Genomic DNA, 21,692 nt, shown 5'->3' with positions numbered 1-21,692 from the left:
ATAACCTGAATACCAAAAGTAATTCAGATTATTTGTCTTAGGTTCAGTTTTCTCTGTGGGAATAATGTTTGTATTACATAAGCATTTTGAATCTGTCACAGTAACTTTGTTACAAATTCTTAGGACTGAAATCATTTTTTGTTACTTAGAAAAAATATCTTCCTCTGTATATGTATTGCTTTCAATTGAACCCAAAATAATAACTAATAAGTGACCAGATAATTCACATTTGCAGCAATGAGGATTAACAAAGCAAACTATTTCTCACACATCAGCACAAACAAAATAAAACATTTTATTTGACAATGTGCTGGCATGTGTCACATGGTTATCTGATTTCATATTATTCTGTACCCACAAACCTAATAACCTGATCTCTTTATTATTTACTGCAAGCCAGTTATCAATTGTAATACCAGAGTCTTTGTTATATCTATTATGTGCTCTATTTCAGCAGTATTTATTATTTCTTCAATATTGTCTTGTTTCAGCTTTTGCTGTATGTATCATGTCATCACCTGATAGGTTTGTTTTGTACCCTTCATTATTGAAGCTCAAGTCATTCACATAGACAGCGATAGGAGGTGGTTCCAGTACAGATCATTATGTAATGCCAATGTACAGGCTCAGTATTCTGTTTATTTCTCAGCACGATGTTGTAAATGTTAAGAAGATGGGAATCTATGTTTGACATCGAAGTGACATTGAGGCATTAAAAACCGAACTTTAGACCATCAAGAAAGAAAACGATACATTAATACAAGAAAAGAAGTCCTGTGTGTGTAAAAGCCATCAAATGGAAAAGCAAGAAGATCGCGAAAATACGAATGACCGATCATAGTTTAAAAACAACACTTCGAGTGTTCCCGTTGATGTCTCGGTAAACTCAGTAAGCCAAAAACCGGAAGATAAATATAAATGGAAGGTGGTGACATACAGCAAAAGGAAATACAAGGCGACAGATATGCAACAAAAGGAAAATGACTTTTTAATAATTGGCGATTCGCTGCTGAAGATTATCACTGTCCCCAATTGCAAGATCGACGTATGACCTGGTATTAGAACGCATCAACTCGGTAAACATATTAAAAATATGGTAAATGCAAGACAAGATACTACAGAACCAGATTCTGAAACCAGACATAACTATCTATAATGGGATGTTTATACATGTTGGAACGAATTCGTTAAGGAGCAGCACTGAGGAAGAAATGGCAAGCGAAACAAGAAACATGATCTGTTCTGCAAGAAATATGTATGCAGGATCTCGTCTGATACTTAGCGGAATCATAAACAGAAGGTCGGTGAGAGAAAAATATATCGACAAAATAAACTGTGCTCTTAAAGAGCAATGTGATCGTCTTGGGGCAATTTTTATAGACCCAAACAAATTCCTATGTGAAAACTCACTAGTGAAGGATGGCTTGCATTTAAATAGACTGGGGTCTGTAACGTTCAGCAGAATGTTTGCAGATGTCTGCAAAATCATTAGATGCAAGGGAAACTAATATGGCCTGAAGGGGGTGAAAAATCATACACTCCAGCTGGAAAAGAAAAATATAAGCACAATACAATAAAAGATGATACTAAAGAATTTGCCCCACAATACAGCTCACAACATGTAAACCAACAAACGAAAAATTACATAAAAGTAGTTCATCAAAATATGCAATACTTTGGTAACAAAAAATTAGAAGCAGAAGTACTCCTGAGTGGAGTAAGACCAGATATATTATGCATAAGTGAACATGGACTAACTGAAAGTAAAATACATAATGTGGCAATAAAGGACTACAAACTAACTAATTACTTCTGCAGATCTAAATATAAGGGTGGTGGCGTTTGTATATATATTAAAACAGGTACTCTATCAAAGAATGTAAACAGTGAAGCTGCTACATTTCCCTTAGCTAGAGAAAAAGACTTTGACGTTACTGTTATAGTGGCAGAGGTTTTTAGAGTGTTTTGTGTGTACAGGTCACCATGTGGCAATATTAGCATCTTTCTAAAAAAAAATTGCTAGCTTATTGAGAATGAACATGAAGAGAAATCTTATTATATGTGGAGACTTCAACATTGACATGGGAAAAGACACAAAAATAAGACAGTATTTTGAAGAATTGTTAATACAGCATAACATGAAAGTGACAATAACTGCACCAACAAGAGTGACTTCACAAAGTGAGACAATTATTGACAACATAATTACTAATGTGTGTAACTATGAGTCACATGTAGTTCAGACAGAAATACCTGATCATCATGGACAACTAATCAGCATTTGCAGAAGTAATGACTCAGTATCAGAACCAAAACAAAAAACCAAAGAAATTAGGATCATCAGTGAACAAAATATCAACATCTTTAGAACAATGTTAAGTAAGGAAACCTGGAGTGAAACCCTACAGGCCCAGAGTGTAAATGAAAAATATGATGCATCTATTTCAACAATTAAGTACCATTTTAATGTATCATTTCCCAAAGTAAAGAGACAAGAAAGGCAGCAAGATGAAACACAGTGGATTACCAGTGAAATACTAGAACAGCGAAGGAAGCTTCAGGATGTGAGATGGATAGGCGAAGCTGAAAACTATAAAATGTTAAAAAAGAAGTATAGAAAAACAAGAAGAGAAGCGAAAGCAAGAGCAATTGAAACCACTATAGCAAACTCAAAAAACAAGGCAAAGGCAACTTGGAATGCAATCAATGCTGAAAGAAAGGAAAAAGATGGGTCAAAAAAAGAAGAAGGTATTAGATCAATTAAAATAGACAACAGAGTGGTCACAGATGGTATGGAAATATCAAACATACTGAATAATAACTATCAGTGTAGTAGAAAACCTAAAATTGGAAAGAAATAGTCAAAACAGAAGGATATTAAGGTACCAAAAAGATCATGCAGTACTATGTTCTTAAGACCAGTCACAGAAGATGAATTACGGAAAACTATACAGAAACTGAAGTCCAAGAAATCAACTGGTGATGATGAAATATAAAATCATGATGTAATAAAGCTGGTATGTGAGGAGATAATAACACCACTGAAGAACATAGCAAACTGTTGTTTCAGAGATGCAATTTTTCCAGAAAAACTGAAGATAACGAAGGTAGTGCCAGTGTACAAGAAAGGGTGTAGGGATGATCCCAACAACTACAGACCAGTTTCACTGATATCAGGTTTCTAAAAAATCCTAGAAATGCTTATGTATACCAGATTAGTTAACTATTTGGACAAACACAACATTCTCATGCCCACACAACATGGTTTCAGAAAGGGTAAATCTACAGAATCAGCAATTGTCAGTCTAACAGAATACATTTTACAGTCCTTGGATAAGAAAAAGTTTGTCTCTGCAATGTTTCTGGATCTTTCAAAGGCATTTGACACCATTGACCATGAAATGCTGATACAAAAATTAAGCAACTATGGCATTCGGGGCAACCAGGTGAATGGATAAAATCATACTTGTGCAACCGCAAGCAGTATGTATCATTAGGAAACTCGTACCAATCAGAAACCAAATCCATCAAATATGGAGTGCCGCAGGGTTCGGTAATGGGGCCATTGTTATTTAATATATTTGTAAATGATATAGGTGTTGAGGAGGAAGAAAAGAAAATATTGTATGCAGATGACATGACAATACTAAATAGTGACCAAAATATGGAACAGCTTGAGAGAAGAGCATACATATCTTCAAATGTCACAGCTCAATGGCTGTTTGAAAATGAACTGGTTATAAATCTAAAAAAGATTATGTATGCAGTGTTTAAAAACAAGGAAAAGGCTGTAGACATGGATTTAGAGGTTAATGGAACAAGGCTGGAAGAAGTAGAATCTGCTCGATTCTTAGGTATTCTTGTGGATAATGAACTGAAATGGAAAAAACATATTAATAATGTCTGTAAGAAACTGAGCTCTGTCATATTCTTAATGATGTAGCTATCACAGTATTCAGACAAGAACCTTCTGTGTCAGTGTATCATGGACTTTTCGAACCATACTTACAGTATGGAGTGACTGTGTGGGGAAACTCAAACAAGAGACAAAACAAGTGTTCACATTACAAAAAAAAGCAATTAGGACTATTTTAAGAAGAAAGACCTCTGAAACATGCAGAAACTGTTTCAAGAATTTAAATATCTTAACTTTTTCATTGTTGTATACATACAAAACAATAATGTACATCACAAAAGGTAGTGAGGGTTGGATTACAAATGCTAGTGTACACACCCACAATACAAGAAAGAAGAATAAAGCACGGAGAAAACCCCACCGACTGGCAATGCTAGAAAAAGGACCCCAGTACTTTGGTATCAGACTACTAAGAAGTCTGCCCAACACCCTGAAAGATAGTGTACTTCACAATGACTTTCCAAAGAAACTTAAAGACTATCTCATTGAAAAAGAGTTTTACAGCGTTGCAGAATACTTATGCGATTAAATTTGTATATATTGTTACTCATTATCAGTAATGTAAAAATGTAAGCTAAAGGTGTAGAAAAATAAGTGATAAGAAATGTTAACACTTTGACATGTCCTATATTACAGGTACATTTACTGTACACAATGTAATCTTACAGGATCAATGAGAACATTGGCACAGGGGCAGTTATTTTCCACTTCCTCAAACAATTATTTATCAAACGAGTACAGAATATTTACCTACACCTAATCAACATCTACACCAACATCCATGCTCTACAAACAACTGTGAAGTGCATGGCAAAACTGTGTTCTATATCATTTATAAGAGACTCTTTTCATTCCATTCATATATGTAGCATAGGAAGAATAGTTGCTTAAATGCCTCTGTGCATGATGTAAATAATCAACTCTTCTCTTTCTACGTCTGCTTTGCTACCCACAATTTCAGTTGCTGTCTCATCTCATAACTTCAGTGTCGCTAACAGTTGTTACAAATGACCAAAATTTCTTTGGGTTTTGTGAGAGATTTTTCAATTATACTCTCTGTGGTATCAATTCAGACTTCACACATTGCCCTTTTACAGCCAAAAGCAGTTTATTCAGCATCTTTTTATCTGTAGTTGTATACTTTGTTTCATGTTTGTTATTCAGTAGTTGTTATTTCTTTATAGACACTGCATTCCTTGGTGGGTTTCTTCCATAGTGAGCTATCCTACTGAGTACATATATATCAAAAGCTTGCTTAACTATTCTCCTAAACTTCAGGCACAGTATCTCTATGAGCTCCTGCCCAGAGCTAAATGTTTCAAGTTTCTTAGGGGGATGTGACACTACCACCTATTTATTAAGTTTGCTGAAATGTAAATCTTTCTGCTTGTTTTATTTGCCCTTTGTATTTTGGTAATCACTGTTGCTACAGCAGCTTCATGGTCACAGATAAATTTCATTGTGGATATCCTCAAGAGACTCAGGTCTGTTCGTTTCCATTACATTCAATATATCTCCAACATGAACGAACTTCCAAGCTATCTGTTCTAGACAGTTTTCAGATATTTGTTTCACTGGATGGCTTATCAAATCTACCATTTACAAAACTGTAATTATACTGATTGATTAATGGGCTATTAATGTCTCTTCTAATGACGACAGCATGAGTGAGGATCTTACGTACTGGTAACTAATGTTTTCTCTAAAGTTTCTCATTGTTTCTAGAGCTGAATCTCATTGTTTATAAAAATAACCAGTTGAAAGCTTATACCAATGTGTGATACTGAGTCTTGTTTAAACAGTCTCACATACAGCTCCAGTTTCAATCTCAGTAAATTTGAGTTTCTTATATATTGCAATTTTCCTCCATTTGCCATTACCATATTGTTTCAACATACACCCACATTTTCCTCAAACAATATCATTACCATCAGTTTTAGATTTGGTGTATCTTCTATATCTGGTATCATGTGTGATTCACTGCTTTCTAGTGCACTCTATATTTTCAGAATAATGTCTCCAGTACAAATTCCCCAGTCAGATGTTCTTGGATTGCACTCTGTAAACCCCAGAGATTCATAGTATGCAATATATTTCAGTATATATTTGCTTTTGTATCCTCTCCTTATCACACCATCAATCACCTGATCCAAACCACTTAGGAACTCATTCTTCTGTAGGTCTACTTTACAATGTAATTGATTAAGAATTATTTATTATAAAATATTAAGTGCAATACTTTGAGAAAAACTGTTTTTATTTTAATTATTCTGTAGCAGGCTAACATCTATACACACCATCACAGCTGGTTACTTTTAAGGCTGACACTAAAGCTTGAGCTGAAGACATATTATTGTCTTCAACTCAAGGTCAAATATCACAATCAAGAACTGGAAATCACAACTGGATGATTCTATTATCCATTTTTAAACTCCAGATTGCAGGATAAAGTTGAAGCATTATAATATTTTGCTAATAATGCCATCACGTAATTTATTACGTTTAAAATTTCTAACAAATTATGCAGCCTGTAAAAAAAAAAGAAGATGCAGCCTAACCTGGCAATAATTTGTTGATGGAAATAGTAGAATAATTCACCACGGCGATCTTTATTCACAATCCTACGGGGTCCAGAAAATGGGTATATCAGATGAAAATACCAGTGATTTAGATTCAAGCCAATATCTTCACGGAAATATGAAACTCGGTGCTCAGGCTCAAGATCTGAAGCAGTGTAATCCTTTGGAATTTCTATTGGAACCTGGTTACACAAAAACAAAAAATTAGTACTAAAGATACATTTTGTTTGGATTATATGGCACATACAAACTTCTGACAGATTACACAACATAAAGTGTCTCAGGTAATTAATTAAAATATTTTGCTCTGCTATTTAAGTTGCTAACTTTTGTATATTGTGTGAGGGTAAAACTGTAATTTAATATGGGGTAAAAAGCAGAACTAACCACACCTATGATGAATGAAGGAAGAAAGTTTCTTAATGTTTATGAATATAAATAAGGAATAAAGGGTTTTAAGCAATGAAACTTCCTGGCAGATTAAAACTGTGTGACAGACTGAGACTTGGACCTTTGCTGACATAAGTAAGGGTGCAAAGCCAGATCATAAGTCACACTTGGCTTCTCAGTTGGCAGAGCACTTGGCCACACAGAGCACTTGGCCACAAAAGACAAACTTCCCAGGTTAAAGTCTCAATCCAGCACACAGTTTTAATCTACAAGGAAGTTTCAAATCAGAATATGCTCTGCTGCAGAATGAAAATTCACTCTGGAGACAATCCTCTAAGCTGTGGCTAAGCAATTTCCCTGCAGTACACTTTCTTTTAGACATTCTAGTGTTGTAAAATATGCGCAAGAACTTCTATTAAGTTTGGAAAGAAGGAGAAGAGATATTGTTAGAAGAAAAGCTATGAGGGCAGGATGAGAGTTCTGCCTGGATAACTCAGTTGGTAGAACAACTTCTAGTGAAAGTACAGGTTTGGGTTCCAGCCTGGTACACAGTTTTAGTGTACCAGAAAGAGTCTGATCAGTGCACACTCCACAGCAGAGTGGAAATTCATCCTGGCTTTCAATTACATTTGTGTTGCAACATATTGACCCACAGAACTTAAATTTTGTCACTCTGAATTGCATTTTACATTATCTGAATTGCATTTTACATTATAAATACTTTGGGCAGTTTAGTATAGCATATTTGCATCAGGAAAATTATATCGGAGATCCACGTGACAGTTTACAGAGCAACAAATATGGAACCAGCATAATACAAGTAAATAAACCATTTGTTCATACTAATATGAGCTAATTTGTTTATTTGAGTTTTAATAGAAAAAGAGAAGTAAAGAAATGGCGACTCTGCGTGGTACTATATGTCTATGAATTATTATGCAACTAGTAAGACAAGTATGTCTATGAATAATTAAGCAAGTAGCAAGACAGATACTATGCATCACATTAAATTTGCACATATTTTCCCATTTTTAGCTCATCTGGACTCTAATGTTTTGATTTCAGGACAGGAGCTTATTGCAGATGTTTTCTGTCCAAAATTTTACACTGCTAACTTAATACAGTAATATATTTTTATCTGAGGAATTTCATGTCAAAGGAGTTTTAAATTTAATTAAGACTATATCTGTCTGTGAATGGAGGCTAATTCTTTTGATTTGTTTCTTGCCATTGAATGACTGTCTATATTTACCAACCAAGGCTATTTTATGTTGAATGTATCCATATTACAAAAATATCATCAACCGATTTTGTGGTGAATGATGAATATATTGTAATTTTGCACTTTCTATGAACTTATTTATATGGCAGTCACTGATTATTGTAACTTTCTTGTGTTACACAAGTACTTAAATGTTGTTGTGGGTTGTATCACCCACAAAAATCTTCATGTACAGGGACAGCAAATATTCAAAAATTTCCAAGTGTCACATGGACATACTGTAGTGAGCTAAATAACTTTCAACTAATACTGCAGAGGTCATACTGATACTAGAACAGATCAACAAGATGGTTGGTTGTGGGATTGAAGGGACCAGACTCCTACGGTCATTGGTCCCTAGATCAACAAGAAGCAGCACTAAATACTGGCAATGTTGTAGCAGTTCTCTATATTCTGTAATTACTAGATAACTACTTCATATCAAATGAAAAGTGAAAATTTATTTTCTCTTGAGAAGAACAACATTAAAACCTTGAAAACTAGTAAATACTAAGAATAAATAACTCCTAATCTACTTGGCTGCCTCAGTACCATCTCTTGACTACTGTCGAGTCTTGACCATCCACATATCACTATAATACATTACCACAGCAGGGGACGGGGGCACACAAACACACACACACACACACACACACACACACACACACACACACACACACACACACACATATTTCGGAATGTGGGCCATGAAGTTACCATTGTGTGGTGACACTCTGCAGAACTTTGCTGTTATTTCCTCTCCCCAACCATACAAATCTTCTTATGGAAACCTGCTGCACCTGGGACCTAGAAAACATAGGATAAATTTGATGTCCAGTTTGGGAGAACTCTCCTCTGTGAGGTCCAGTCATTCGTTGACCAAGGTGTCACATTATGCATCACCACTTGCATAATCAGTGACTGTGGTCTTGGTTGCTGTCCATGTGGTTGTGGTTGACTCACAGCTGAGGCATCTAGTGTGTAGGAGCACAGAAGTATGAATTTCATTGCTAATCTCTACAGGCACCAAAATTTCATGATCAACTGGCTGCTTGTACGCCTCCTATTTATGCATATCTCATTAGTTTCAAAAACTTTTGTACAGTCAGGTGTTAACGCCTTTCCACCACACTGACTGTCTGTGGTTGCATGTGCTGTAGGCAGCACTGCCATTCTCTTCTTGTGTCATATACACTGGCCTTAGCCTCTCTATAGACACTGTCATGGCCTTGTTTTGCTGCTCTATGAAAAAATTATGAGTATTATGCCCCAAGACCTGGTAAGGTCCCACATACGATGGGCAAAATGGTGGTTTGAATGCATTTGCTTGTAACCATACATAGGAACACTGATGAAGGTCCTTACGAATAAATACAGATGTTGTACCGTAATGAAGAGACACTTGCGGACAAAGCTTTTGCATTGAATGTGGCAATTTATGTGAGAAGTCTTGTAACATAGAAGATGAAGGTATTATTATATTTTGTAGCTCTACTAAGTTGGCAGGAATGTGAATCTGCTGGCCAAAGCCAACTGACTTGGAGCTATTCTGCAGCAGTTGATAACCCAAGTAGCACTACTGTGGTAATGCTTTGGTCCATGTCTCTTAGCAGCACATCAGTGCAGCTTTAAGAGGCCTCTGTAGTTTTTCTACTATGCCATTACTGGCAGGATGGTAGCATACAGTCTGCAGATGGGAGATTCCACATAATCTCATAAGCTCTGAAAAAAGATCACTCTCAAACTGACATGCGCACTCAGTTACCACTGTGAATAGGAGTCCAAATTGATGATCCATACATTGAAAAAGTTTCCAGTGACTGTCTCAGCCAAGATGACCATAGTTGGTACAGCTTCTGGCCATCTTTTTGAGTGATTGATCATTGTCAGTAGCTACCTATATCCTTCTGAAGATGGTAAAGGTCCCATGATGTACACATGTACATTGGTAAATCTTATTGCTGACATAATGATGTCACCAATAGATGCAAAAACATGCTGTCGAACTTTACATTGTTGATACTGTAATTAATCTTTTGCCAGTTGTTGACACTTGTCTGTAATTGGCCAAGTGAAGTGCTGCATAACTGCGCAGGCTGAGGCACAAATTCCTGGATGTGAAAAGTCATGAAAATTGTGAAATATGGTCCTGTGATATTGCAGAGGAATGTAGGAGAATTTCTTTCAGTTCAAAACCTGAATCTCTGTCTTCCTTTAATCCTTGTATCTCCTTGTCCACTTTTTGTGCCAAAGCAGTAGCTAACTACGAAATATCCTGTATTATGATAGGCAATCTGCCACTATGTTATTATGATCACTAACGTGTTTTATGTCCACTGTAACTTGTCCTATGCATTCCAAATGTCTAATGTGACACAGGGAACTCAATTGGATGATCCTCTTAAAGGCATTGACAAATGGATGGTGGTCTATATAAATAACAAAGGCTCTAGCCTCTACCTCTGAAACTAATATTTTACTGCTTCATACATCGCTAATAGCTCCCTGTAGATGGCTGATCATAAAGTCTAAGCTGGCATAAATTTCCTTGAAAAGAATACCAGCAGCTGCCACTCTCCTGCTACCTGTTGCTTGACACACTGGACTCGCATTCAGGAGGACGACGGTTCAATCCTGTGTCCGGCCATTCTGATTTAGGTTTTCCATGATTTCCCTAAGTAGCTCCAGGCAAATGCCGTGATGGTCCCTTTCAAAGGGCACGGCCGACTTCCTTCCTTGTCATTCCCTAATCCGATGAGACTGATGACCTTGCTGTCTGGTCTCCTAACCGAAACAACCAAACCCTGTTGCTTGATTGATGCACCAATGGCATGCTGGCCTGTGTCAGCTGTTAGGGTCATTCCGCAGTATAACTAGGATGGCATGACATGACAGAGTAATCAATGCTAATGAATCCTTAAGCTTGGATAAATCTCCTGTCATCTGCTGTGGCCATGGCACTGGATGTTTACCATTAGTATATTTGCCTGCCTGCACTGTATTAAGGGGTTCTTGAATCTCTTTGACATTTCGTAAATGAAATTGGAAAAAATTTATCATTCCCAAAAATTATGTCACTCTTGACACATTTATGTATGGTGCATATTTTATATTGCCTGTACAAGATCTGGAAGAGACCTTATACTTTCTGCTGTTATTTTGTATCCCAGAAGTTCATAGCGACAGCATCCAGGGGCTGTCCAAATGATGTACAATGCCGCGTCCTGCCATTTATCGAAGTGTTGTTTGGCTGCTGCATACTTTCAAGGTGCTAGGTGGTATGCCCACTCACAGAGCATTATTCATTGAAATGTGTCCTCATCCTTGCCTGTGGTGGTTGTTGTTGTTGTTTGTAACTCCTTCATGTTGGTAGCAGGAACCTTGAGTGGAAAAACCACTAGTAATTAGTTGTTGATCACGTGAAACATTCCAGGAAACCTAACCCCAAGGTGAATGAGTGCAGCAAAATGCAATTCCATCCTTCCTGAGTTTCAGGACTAAGTCTCACTGATGCTCAAGTTGTTCTGAACATCTGTACCATCATCTTGCTTGCAGCCTTCAGTGTACACAACTGCTTGAGTTGCATCATTGCTACTCAATCTTCTCTTTAATATTACTGTCTTGTTTGTTAATATGTGTGGCTTCCGCCTTTCCGACCTCCTGTGCTGTCCCTCATGGGATCTTTCCTCTGATGCTCCTTAAATGTAACACACTTCTTTTGGGCTTGTGTTGCTGGTGAAAACTGGAAATCTGTGTCAGCATTTTCCACCAATTCTGACAGCAACAGATCATAGTGAGCTGCTAGTGATAGTCTGATATTTGTTCAGACAGCTAATCAAAGAGGTATGTAATGTTTCATCCAAAAATAAGCTATATCCTACTAAGTTGTACAAATTCCACTGTAATTCTGGCACAGTAAAAACTGATTGGTTCGTCAGACAAACCATGCTGCATGCATTGCTCCTTGAGTATTGCCAAGCATTTATTGACTATGTGTTTGAAAGTTTGATTAGATTGCTCAAGAACTGGATTTGTGATGAGATCTTGCACTATTTTCAGTAGCTCTTGATCCACATCTGCAAAAATATAGCTTAGCTTGCCACTGTCTCTGCTCACATTATGTTGCTGGAAAATTTTATCAGCTTTTATAAACCATTCTTACCATAGCCTAGACCAAAATTTCAACAAACATAATGTTGTAGTCACACTTCTTGCAGATATAGTAAAGTTGTTCGCCTGTAAAGCAGATGATAGTACCTCATACCTTCATGTTGTTCCGACTTCATTATAAGAAAATTATTTTTTTGGTGGCTTGAAGTGTCTTCATCTTATTCTTAGTAAGGTGCCACCAACATAACATTTCTCTATATTCCATAACAACTACATTGTTAGTTTGTAATGAACAAAAACTGTTCATTTATTTTCTCTTGAAGAAACAACACAAAAACCTTGGCATCCAGTAAATACAATGAATAAATGCAAATGATGAACTTATTGGCTGTCTCAATAGCATCTCTGGACTACTGTCACCACACTGTCATTATTGTCCTTTCAGCTCAATCTTTTAGGAAATATGGACTGCAACTGCTGTGTTCGGATGCAGCCTAAATTGGCATCCCTTCTCTCCCAGCTTCAGGCACTGTTGGCTTTGGTCACACAACTTGAGGCTGCTGCCAATGGGCATCACTGTGGGGGTCCGGACGGGGGTTTGTTGGAGACGGCCAGCTCGTCCCACGCACCCCCAAAGGGACTACAGCCCTGGCTGCCCGGGATACTGCCCACATTTAGGCTGACCCCTCTTCACGTGGTACAGTGGGAGGTCGTCTTGAGATGTGGCAGGGGGCAAAAGACATTCCAGAGGGCTGAACGGAAGGCCTCTCCAGTTTGTCTGATGAACCGGTTTCAGGCTCTGTCTCTGGCTCATATTGATCTTTGGCCAGACATGGCTGCTTCTCCCATTCCAGAGGTTGCCCCTCAGTCTGCAAGATCAGGGCAGTTGCAGAGGGTGGGCTTACTGGTAGTTGGGAGCTCCAACATCAGGTGCGTAATGGGGCCCGTGATATGGCTGCAAGGTAGGGGAAGAAAACCAATGTACACTCCGTGTGCATACCGGGGGGAGTCATTCCAAATGTGGAAAGGGCCCTTCCAGGAGCCACGAAGGGTACAAGGTGCACCCATGTGCAGGTGGTTGCTCATGTCAGCACAAATGATGTGTGTCGCTATGGATTGGAGGAAATCCTCTCTGGCTTCCGGCGGCTATCTGCAGGATGAAAGCAGAGCTCACCATCTGCAGCATCATTGACAGGACTGACTGAAGACCTTTGGTTCAGAGCTGAGTGGAGGGTCTGAATCAGAGGCTGAGACAGTTCTGCGACCGTGTGGGCTGCAGATTCCTCGACTGGGCCCATAGGGTGGTGGGGTTTCGGGTTCTGCTGGATAGGTCAGAAGTCCACTACACACAGCAGGTGGCTACAGAGGTAGCAGGGGTTGTGTGGTGTGGACTGGGCAGTTTTTTAGGTTAGATAGCCTGAAAGTACAGACAGGGCAACAGCCTCAAAGGGTGCAAGGCAAATTCAGTCCATGTGGGAACCAAGCAGCAATCGGTGTTGTAATTGTAAACTGTCAAAGCTGCAGTGGTAAAGTACCAGAACTTCAAGCACTGATAGAAAGCACCGAAGCTGAAATTGTTAAAGGTATGGAAAGCTGGCTGAAGCCAGAGATAAATTCTGCTGAAATTTTTAAAGGCACAGATGGTGTTTAGAAAGGATAGATTGCATGCAACTGGTGGTGGCATTTTTGTCGCTGTTAGTAGTAGTTTTCCTGCAGTGAAATAGAAGTGGATAGTTCCTGTGAATTATTATGGCTGGAGGTTATACTCAACAACCAAGCTAGGTTAGTAATTGGCTGCTTTTACCGACCTCCCAACTCAGCAGCATTAGTGGCAGAACAACTGAGAGAAAATCTGGAATACATTTCACATAAATTTCCTCAGCATGTAATAGTCTTAGGTGGAGATTTCAATTTACCAGATACAGACTGGGACACTCAGATGCTTAGGACGGGTGGTAGGGACAGAGCATTGGGTGAGATTATACTGAGTGCACTATCCGAAAATTACCTCAAGCAATTAAACAGAGAACCGACTTGTGGAGGTAACATCTTGGACGTACTGATAACAAAAAGACCCGAGCTTTTCGGCTCTGTAAGTGCAGAACAGGGAATCAGTCATCATAAGGCCATTGCAGCATTCCTGAATATGGAAGTAAATAGGAATATTAAAAAAAGGGAGGAAGGTTTATCTGTTTAGCAAGAGTAATAGGAGGCAGATTTAAGGCTACCTAACAGATCAAAATCAAAATTTCTGTTCCAACACTGACAATGTTGAGTGTTTAGGAAAAACTTCAAGGCAATCGTAAAATGCGTTTTAGTCAGGTACATGCCGAGTAAAACTGTGAAGGATGGGAAAAACTCACCGTGATTCAACAACAAAGTTAGGAAACTACAGCGAAAGCAGAGAGCTTCACTGCAAAATTAAACACAGTCAAAACGTCTCAGATAAACAGAAGCTAAATGATGTCAGAGTTAGCATAAGGAGGGCTATGTGTGAAGCTTTCAGTGAATTTGAAAGTAAAATTCTATGTACTGACTTGACAGAAAATCCTAGGGAGTTCTGGTCTTATGTTACATCAGTAAGTGGATCAAAACAGCATATCCAGACACTCTGGGATGATAATGGCATTGAAAGTGAGGATGACATACATAAAGCTGAAATACCAAACACCTTTTTCCAAAGCTGCTTCACAGAGGAAGCCCGCACTCCAGTTCCTTCTCTAAATCCTCGCACAAATGAAAAAATGGCTGACATCGAAATAAGTGTCCAAGGAATAGAAAAGCAACTGAAGTCACTCAACAGAGGAAAGTCCACTGGACCCGATGGGATACCAATTCGATTCTACATAGAGTACGCGAAAGAACTTCTCCCCATTCTAACAGCCTGTACTGCAAGTCTCTAGAGGAATGGAAGGTTCCAAATGATTGTAAAAGAGCACAGGTAGTTCCAGTTTTCAAGAAGGGTCATCGAGCAGATGCGCAAAACTATAGGTCTATATCTCTGACATTGAGCTGTTGTAGAATTTTAGAATATGTTTTTGCTCACATATAATGTCATTTCTGGAAACCCAGAATCTACTCTGCAGGAATCAACATGGATTCCAGAAACAGCGATCATTTGAGACCCAACTTGCTTTATTTGTTCATGAGACCCAGAAAATACACTCCTGGAAATGAAAAAAGAACACATGGACACCAGTGTGTCAGACCCACCATACTTGCTCCGGACACTGCGAGAGGGCTGTACAAGCAATGATCACACGCACGGCACAGCGGACACACCAGGAACCTCGGTGTTGGCCGTCAAATGGCGCTACCTGCGCAGCATTTGTGCACCGCTGCCATCAGTGTCAGCCAGTTTGCCGTGGCATACGGAGCTCCATCGCAGTCTTTAACACTGGTAGCATGCCGTGACAGCGTGGACGTGAACCGTATGTGCAGTTGACGGACTTTGAGCGAGGGCGTATAGTGGGCATGCAGGAGGCCGGGTGGACGTACTGCCGAATTGCTCAATACGTGGGGCGTGAGGTCTCCACAGTACATCGATGTTGTCACCAGTGGTCGGCGGAAGGTGCACGTGCCCGTCGACCTGGGACCGGACCGCAGCGACGCACGGATGCACGCCAAGACCGTAGGATCCTACGCAGTGCCGTAGGGGACCGCACCGCCACTTACCAGCAAATTAGGGACACTGTTGCTCCTGGGGTATCGGCGAGGACCATTCGCAACCGTCTCCATGAAGCTGGGCTACGGTCCCGCACAGCATTAGGCCATCTTCCGCTCACGCCCCAACATCGTGCAGCCCGCCTCCAGTGGTGTCGCGACAGGCGTGAATGGAGGCACGAATGGAGACGTGTCGTCTTCAGCGATGAGAGTCGCTTCTGCCTTGGTGCCAATGATGGTCGTATGCGTGTTTGGCGCCATGCAGGTGAGCGCCACAATCAGGACTGCATACGACCGAGGCACACAGGGCCAACACCCGGCATCATGGTGTGGGGAGCGATCTCCTACACTGGCCGTACACCTCTGGTGATCGTCGAGGGGACACTGAATAGTGCACGGTACATCCAAACCATCATCGAACCCATCGTTCTACCATTCCTAGACCGGCAAGGGAACTTGATGTTCCGACAGGACAATGCATGTCCGCATGTATCCCGTGCCACCCAACGTGCTCTAGAAGGTGTAAGTCAACTACCCTGTCCAGCAAGATCTCCGGATCTGTCCCCCATTGAGCATGTTTGGCACTGGATGAAGCGTCGTCTCATGCGGTCTGCACGTCCAGCACGAACGCTGGTCCAACTGAGGCGCCAGGTGGAAATGGCATGGCAAGCCGTTCCACAGGACTACATCCAGCATCTCTACGATCATCTCCATGGGAGAATAGCAGCCTGCATTGCTGCGAAAGGTGGATATACACTGTACTAGTGCCGACATTGTGCATGCTCTGTTGCCTGTGTCTATGTGCCTGTGGTTCTGTCAGTGTGATCATGTGATGTATTTGACCCCAGGAATGTGTCAATAAAGTTTCCCCTTCCTGGGACAATGAACTCACGGTGTTCTTATTTCAATTTCCAGGAGTGTATTAGATACAGGCTCCCAGGTAGATGCCATTTTCCTTGACTTCCGGAAAGCATTCGATACAGTTCCGCACTGTCGCCTGATAAACAAAGTAAGAGCCTATGGAATATCAGACCAGCTGTGTGGCTGGATTGAAGAGTTTTTAGCAAACAGAACACAGCATGTTGTTCTCAATGGATAGATGTCTACAGACGTTAAAGTAACCTCTGGTGTACCACAGGGGAGTGTTATGGAACCATTGCTTTTCACAATATACGTAAATGACCTAGTAGATAGTGTCAGAAGTTCCATGCAGCTTTTCGCAGATGATACTGTAGTATACAGAGAAAATTACAGCAAAATGCAGGTATATCTGCAGCGGATAGACACTTGGTGCAGGGAGTGGCAACTGACCCTTAACATAGACAAACATAATGTATTGTGAATACATAGAAAGAAGGATCCTTTATTGTATGATTATATGATATTGGAACAAACACTGGTAGCAGATAATTCAGTAAAATATCTGGGAGTATGTGTACGAAACGATTTGAAGTGGAATGATCATATAAAATTAATTGTTGGTAAGGCGGGTGCCAGGTTGAGATTCATTGGGAGAGTCCTTAGAAAATGTAGTTCATCAACAAAGGATGTGGCTTACAAAACACCTATACTTGAGTATTGCTCATCAGTGTAGGATCCGTAATAGGTCAGGTTGACAGAGGAGATAGAGTGGATCCAAAGAAGAGCGGCGCTTTTCGTCACAGGGTTATTTGGTAAGCTTGTTAGTATTACGAAGATGTTTAGCAAACTCAAGTGGCAGACTCTGCAAGAGAGGCGCTCTGCATCACGGTGTAGCTTGCTGTCCAGGTTTCGAGAGGGTGCATTTCTGGATGAGGTATTGAATATATTTCTTACCCCTACTTATAGCTCCTGAGGAGATCATGAATGAAAAATTAGAGAGATTGCATCGAGGCTTTTCCGGCAGTCGTTCTTCCCGCGAACAAAACGCGACTGGAACAGGAAAGGGAGGTAAAGACAGCGGCACATAAAGTGCCCTCCACCACACACCGCTGGGTGGCTTGCAGAGTATAAATGTAGATGTAGATGTAGACTACATCTCTTGAAATGATGGACCCTAGCACAGTTTGTATTCCAGTCAAATGTCAGGTGGCCTCTGTTGCATGATAGGCTGAAAATGATACAGTTATACAGAACTGGAGATACTAGAACATCTCTTGTACACTTAACACGATTCTCTATGGCTAATATTTGTTAAAGTTATAGAATTAAAAATTATAGAATCAAATAAAACTTAATACTTCCATCAAATCACCTGCATCAGTTCTGACATAGGGCTTTGGGGTATGGCAGTAGATATGCAGTGTCTTGTGTTTCCCATTTTAGAATATTACTTAAATGTTAAGCACCAATACCATATAGGACTACAGTGGCTATTGAATGTATACACAGAAGGGGTCACAGTTTTGTTTTCTTGATGGGAGAATGTCACAGCAATGCTGAAAAACCTGAAGTGGCAGCCACTGGAGATAGGTGTTCACTATCCTACAAAAGCCTACATACAAAGGCCCCTTGCACACTATTTCAGAAGAGTCTGTGAAGACATGGTCACACTAATTATACATGCACAACGTTGTTTAAGCAGTCATTCTGCTTGTCCTCCGCATGCTAGTGGAATGGGAAGAAATTCTAACATGTTTAGCAACACTAAGTGCCTTCTGTCATGCACTTTACAGCATTTTACAGAATTGGAATTATATGGGATGGACCAGGATATCGCATAGCCCATTCCTATAATATGCCTGCTCTCCACCAAGAACCTCACAGGTCATAGTGTATAATGATGGTGGAATTTGTATGCCTTGTACCTACATACCTCATTGTATTGTAGTCCAGTCATATGTGCACATGTAGCGTCATGTATGAAAGCATTCATGTCACACAGCCAATATCTAACGCTCTCTCTCTCTTTATTTCTCATCCTCTCATGCTTCATGCACTCAGTTTTGTGATGATTAAACCTCAGTTTGTCATTGAAATCCACCAGTCTTCCATCTCCTTTATTCAAATAACTTACCTCCTCCTTCTTGCCCTACACATCCTAACTATCATTTGCCACAATCCTTCCCTCTGCCCTAGCATCCATACACCCAAACTATCACATCATAAAGAGTCAATGTCAAAGGAGCTGGAGGAGTATATGTTAGTGTGTGTGTGTGTGTGTGTGTGTGTGTGTGTGTGTGTGTGTGTGATAGAGATTGGGGGAGGGGGAGGAAGGGGAGGTGGGGGGTGGGGGGGTGGGAAGGATGTACTCCAACTTTCTGAGCAATCATGTGGCTATTTCTCATGCCTGAAACCCAAAAGGGAAATTTAAACTGTACTGCAAAGGTGAGATAAGATAAGAAAACTGTTTTACATACCCTAGAACCATCAGGCACAGCATTCGCCTCTTGTCTCGCTCTAGGAAAAATTCCTCCAGCTACATACTTGTCAGGAAAAATCTCCACAATCGTTGGTAGTGTAATGTTTTTGGTATCTTGTCTGTGTAACATTGCCACTGACAAAGCATAAATGTAAAGATATGGATTGATTTTTTCTCTGCAGAACACTGAAGCTGAAAGGAATTCCTCACTCCCATGCATTCCTAAAACAATAAACATCATAAGGCTTTCTTAGAATACCAATTATGTCTCAATGATTTTCCACTAGTTTTTTGTCATTCAGCATTTGCTTTCAGCTTGTACATTTATACAACCACATGTTGCTTGAATATGCTTGCTTATAACAGTCACTGAGAAGTATGTTATACACAGTGCCTTCTTATTTATCAGACATATGTGCAGATGGATATGTGTGTGTGTGTGCCAGTGTATACCTGTCTCTGTTTCCCCCTAAGGTAAGTCTTTCCGCTCCCGGGATTGGAATGACTCCTTACCCTCTCCTTTAAAACCCACATCCTTTCGTCTTTCCCTCTCCTTCCCTCTTTCCTGATGCAGCAACTGTGGGTTGCGAAAGCTTGAATTTTGTGTGTGTGTTTGTGTTTGTTAGTGTCTCTATCAACATACCAACGCTTTCGTTTGGTAAGTTACATCATCTTTGTTTTTAGATATATTTTTCCCATGTGGAATGTTTCCCTGTCCAGTTTGCTAAAACACTTGATATTCATTATGAAAGCATACAGAATGTCCTGGAAGGACATATATTATCATGACAGTCAGGGGATTATTGGCATTAACAAAATTATGTACAGATGCTGAGTTAGATGATTATTCAAGAAACTGAAGTGTTAAATATCTGGCAGCAAATATTCAGAGGCTGTGGAAATGTTGGCATAATCGGCTGCCGCCTCTAATTACCTTAATTGCAGTTGACTGATGGGTTGACACAGAGAACCTCATTATCTTGAGAAACAGCTTAAAAGTTATTACCAAGCTATTTATTTTCATTTGTTATTTATTTTTATGTCCTCCTCTGTAATTAATATCCTTTGTAATTACATTTATAATTAACTCTCCAATTGTTTACATCATTTTTTTCCAATTTCCAGAATTCGAGGCCTTATTTGCAAATTTTACATGTGTAATCAGATAAAGCACAAGATTTGTACTGTCATTGAATGTTACTAACCAAATATTAACTGTAATTAATTACATAAGTAAAATAATACAAGAGACATTTTTCTAATTAAATATCAGATCGATTTTCATATTTAAAACTAGTGATGATACTATAAAAATTATGTAAATTACTATTGTATTTTATACCTTAATCGACTTTAACATCATTTTCTTTACGTTTTGTAAATTTCAATTGTAACTTTGAAATTGTAAAAATTTAATAACGGGTTATTTTGAAATTTACTGTTAAAATTCTATAAAAAGCAAAGCAGTGATGCTGCAAGAGAGTCAGTTGTTGAGTTGTTGTTTTGCCAGTCAGTCAAAAAGATCTGTGAAGTATGTTGGTCAGTGTGTTTGTTAATGTGACGTGTATGCAGTTCAGTTGTCAATAAATAATAAGTTGGAAACTGTTATATTCTTTCATCAAATGAACTCCAGGCAATAGAAAATTAAGTTAAATGTAACGATCTGAGTGGAACATTATAAGGTGAAGAAACTGAGGGAGAAGTTGTTGAGGTTCTGGAGGAATGTAGATAGGGTGTCCTCACCCTCAATTCAGATCACAAAGATGTCATCAATGAATCTAAACCAGGGGAGGGGTTTGAGATTCTGGGTGTTTAGGAAAGATTCCTCTATATGGCCCATCAATATTTTAGCATAGGTTGGTGCCATGGAAGTGCCCATAGCTGCACCCATGATCTGTCTGTAGGTTATGCCTTCAAAGGAGAAGTAACTGTGGGTGAGGATATAGTTGGTCACAGTGACTAGGATGGAGGTTGTTGGTTTGGAATCAGTTGGGCATTGATAAACTTAGTTTTCAACAGCAGTAAGGCCATTTGCATTAGGGGTGTTAGTGTAAAGAAAGGTGGCACCAAGTGTGACGAGCAGGGCACCATGTGGTAAAGGGACAGGAACTGTGGAGAGTCAGTGGAGGAAGTGGTTGGTATCTTCTATATAGGAGAGTAGCTTCTGGGAAACAGGCAAATGGTGTTGTTCTAAGAGAGCAGAGATTCTCTCAGGGGAGCACAGTAAGCGGTCACAAAGGGGAATTCTGGATGGTTGAGTTTATGGACTTTAAAAAGAATGTAGGAGGTAAGAGCGTTGGGAGTGGTAGGGGTGAGCAGAGAGATGGACACTGGGGAGAGGTTCTGGGATAGGCCTAAGGAGTTGAGGAGAGACTGGAGAATCTGCTGGATTTCTGGAATGGGGTCACTGTGGCAAGGTTTGTAGATGGATGT

The 21,692-nt window shown here is 39.7% G+C and overlaps 1 protein-coding gene across 2 annotated transcripts in view; it reads right to left on the bottom strand.

Moving 5' to 3' along the window:
* LOC126334632 (phenoloxidase 2-like) overlaps window positions 1-21,692 on the bottom strand; it is a 210,421-nt gene that overhangs the window by 128,914 nt on the left and 59,815 nt on the right. For both annotated transcript variants that reach the window (XM_049997067.1, XM_049997068.1), the window contains 2 exons: window positions 19,258-19,481; window positions 6,475-6,677 (listed from right to left, as the gene is read on the bottom strand). In XM_049997067.1, the coding sequence (XP_049853024.1) occupies window positions 6,475-6,677; window positions 19,258-19,481 (427 nt within the window). The remainder of the gene's footprint in view (window positions 1-6,474; window positions 6,678-19,257; window positions 19,482-21,692) is intronic.

Source organism: Schistocerca gregaria, chromosome 2 (genome assembly GCF_023897955.1).
Source record: "Schistocerca gregaria isolate iqSchGreg1 chromosome 2, iqSchGreg1.2, whole genome shotgun sequence".
Taxonomy (NCBI): domain Eukaryota; kingdom Metazoa; phylum Arthropoda; class Insecta; order Orthoptera; family Acrididae; genus Schistocerca; species Schistocerca gregaria.
The sequence above is the reverse complement of the archived record's forward strand: the minus strand, read 5'-3'. Positions and strand labels throughout refer to the sequence as shown.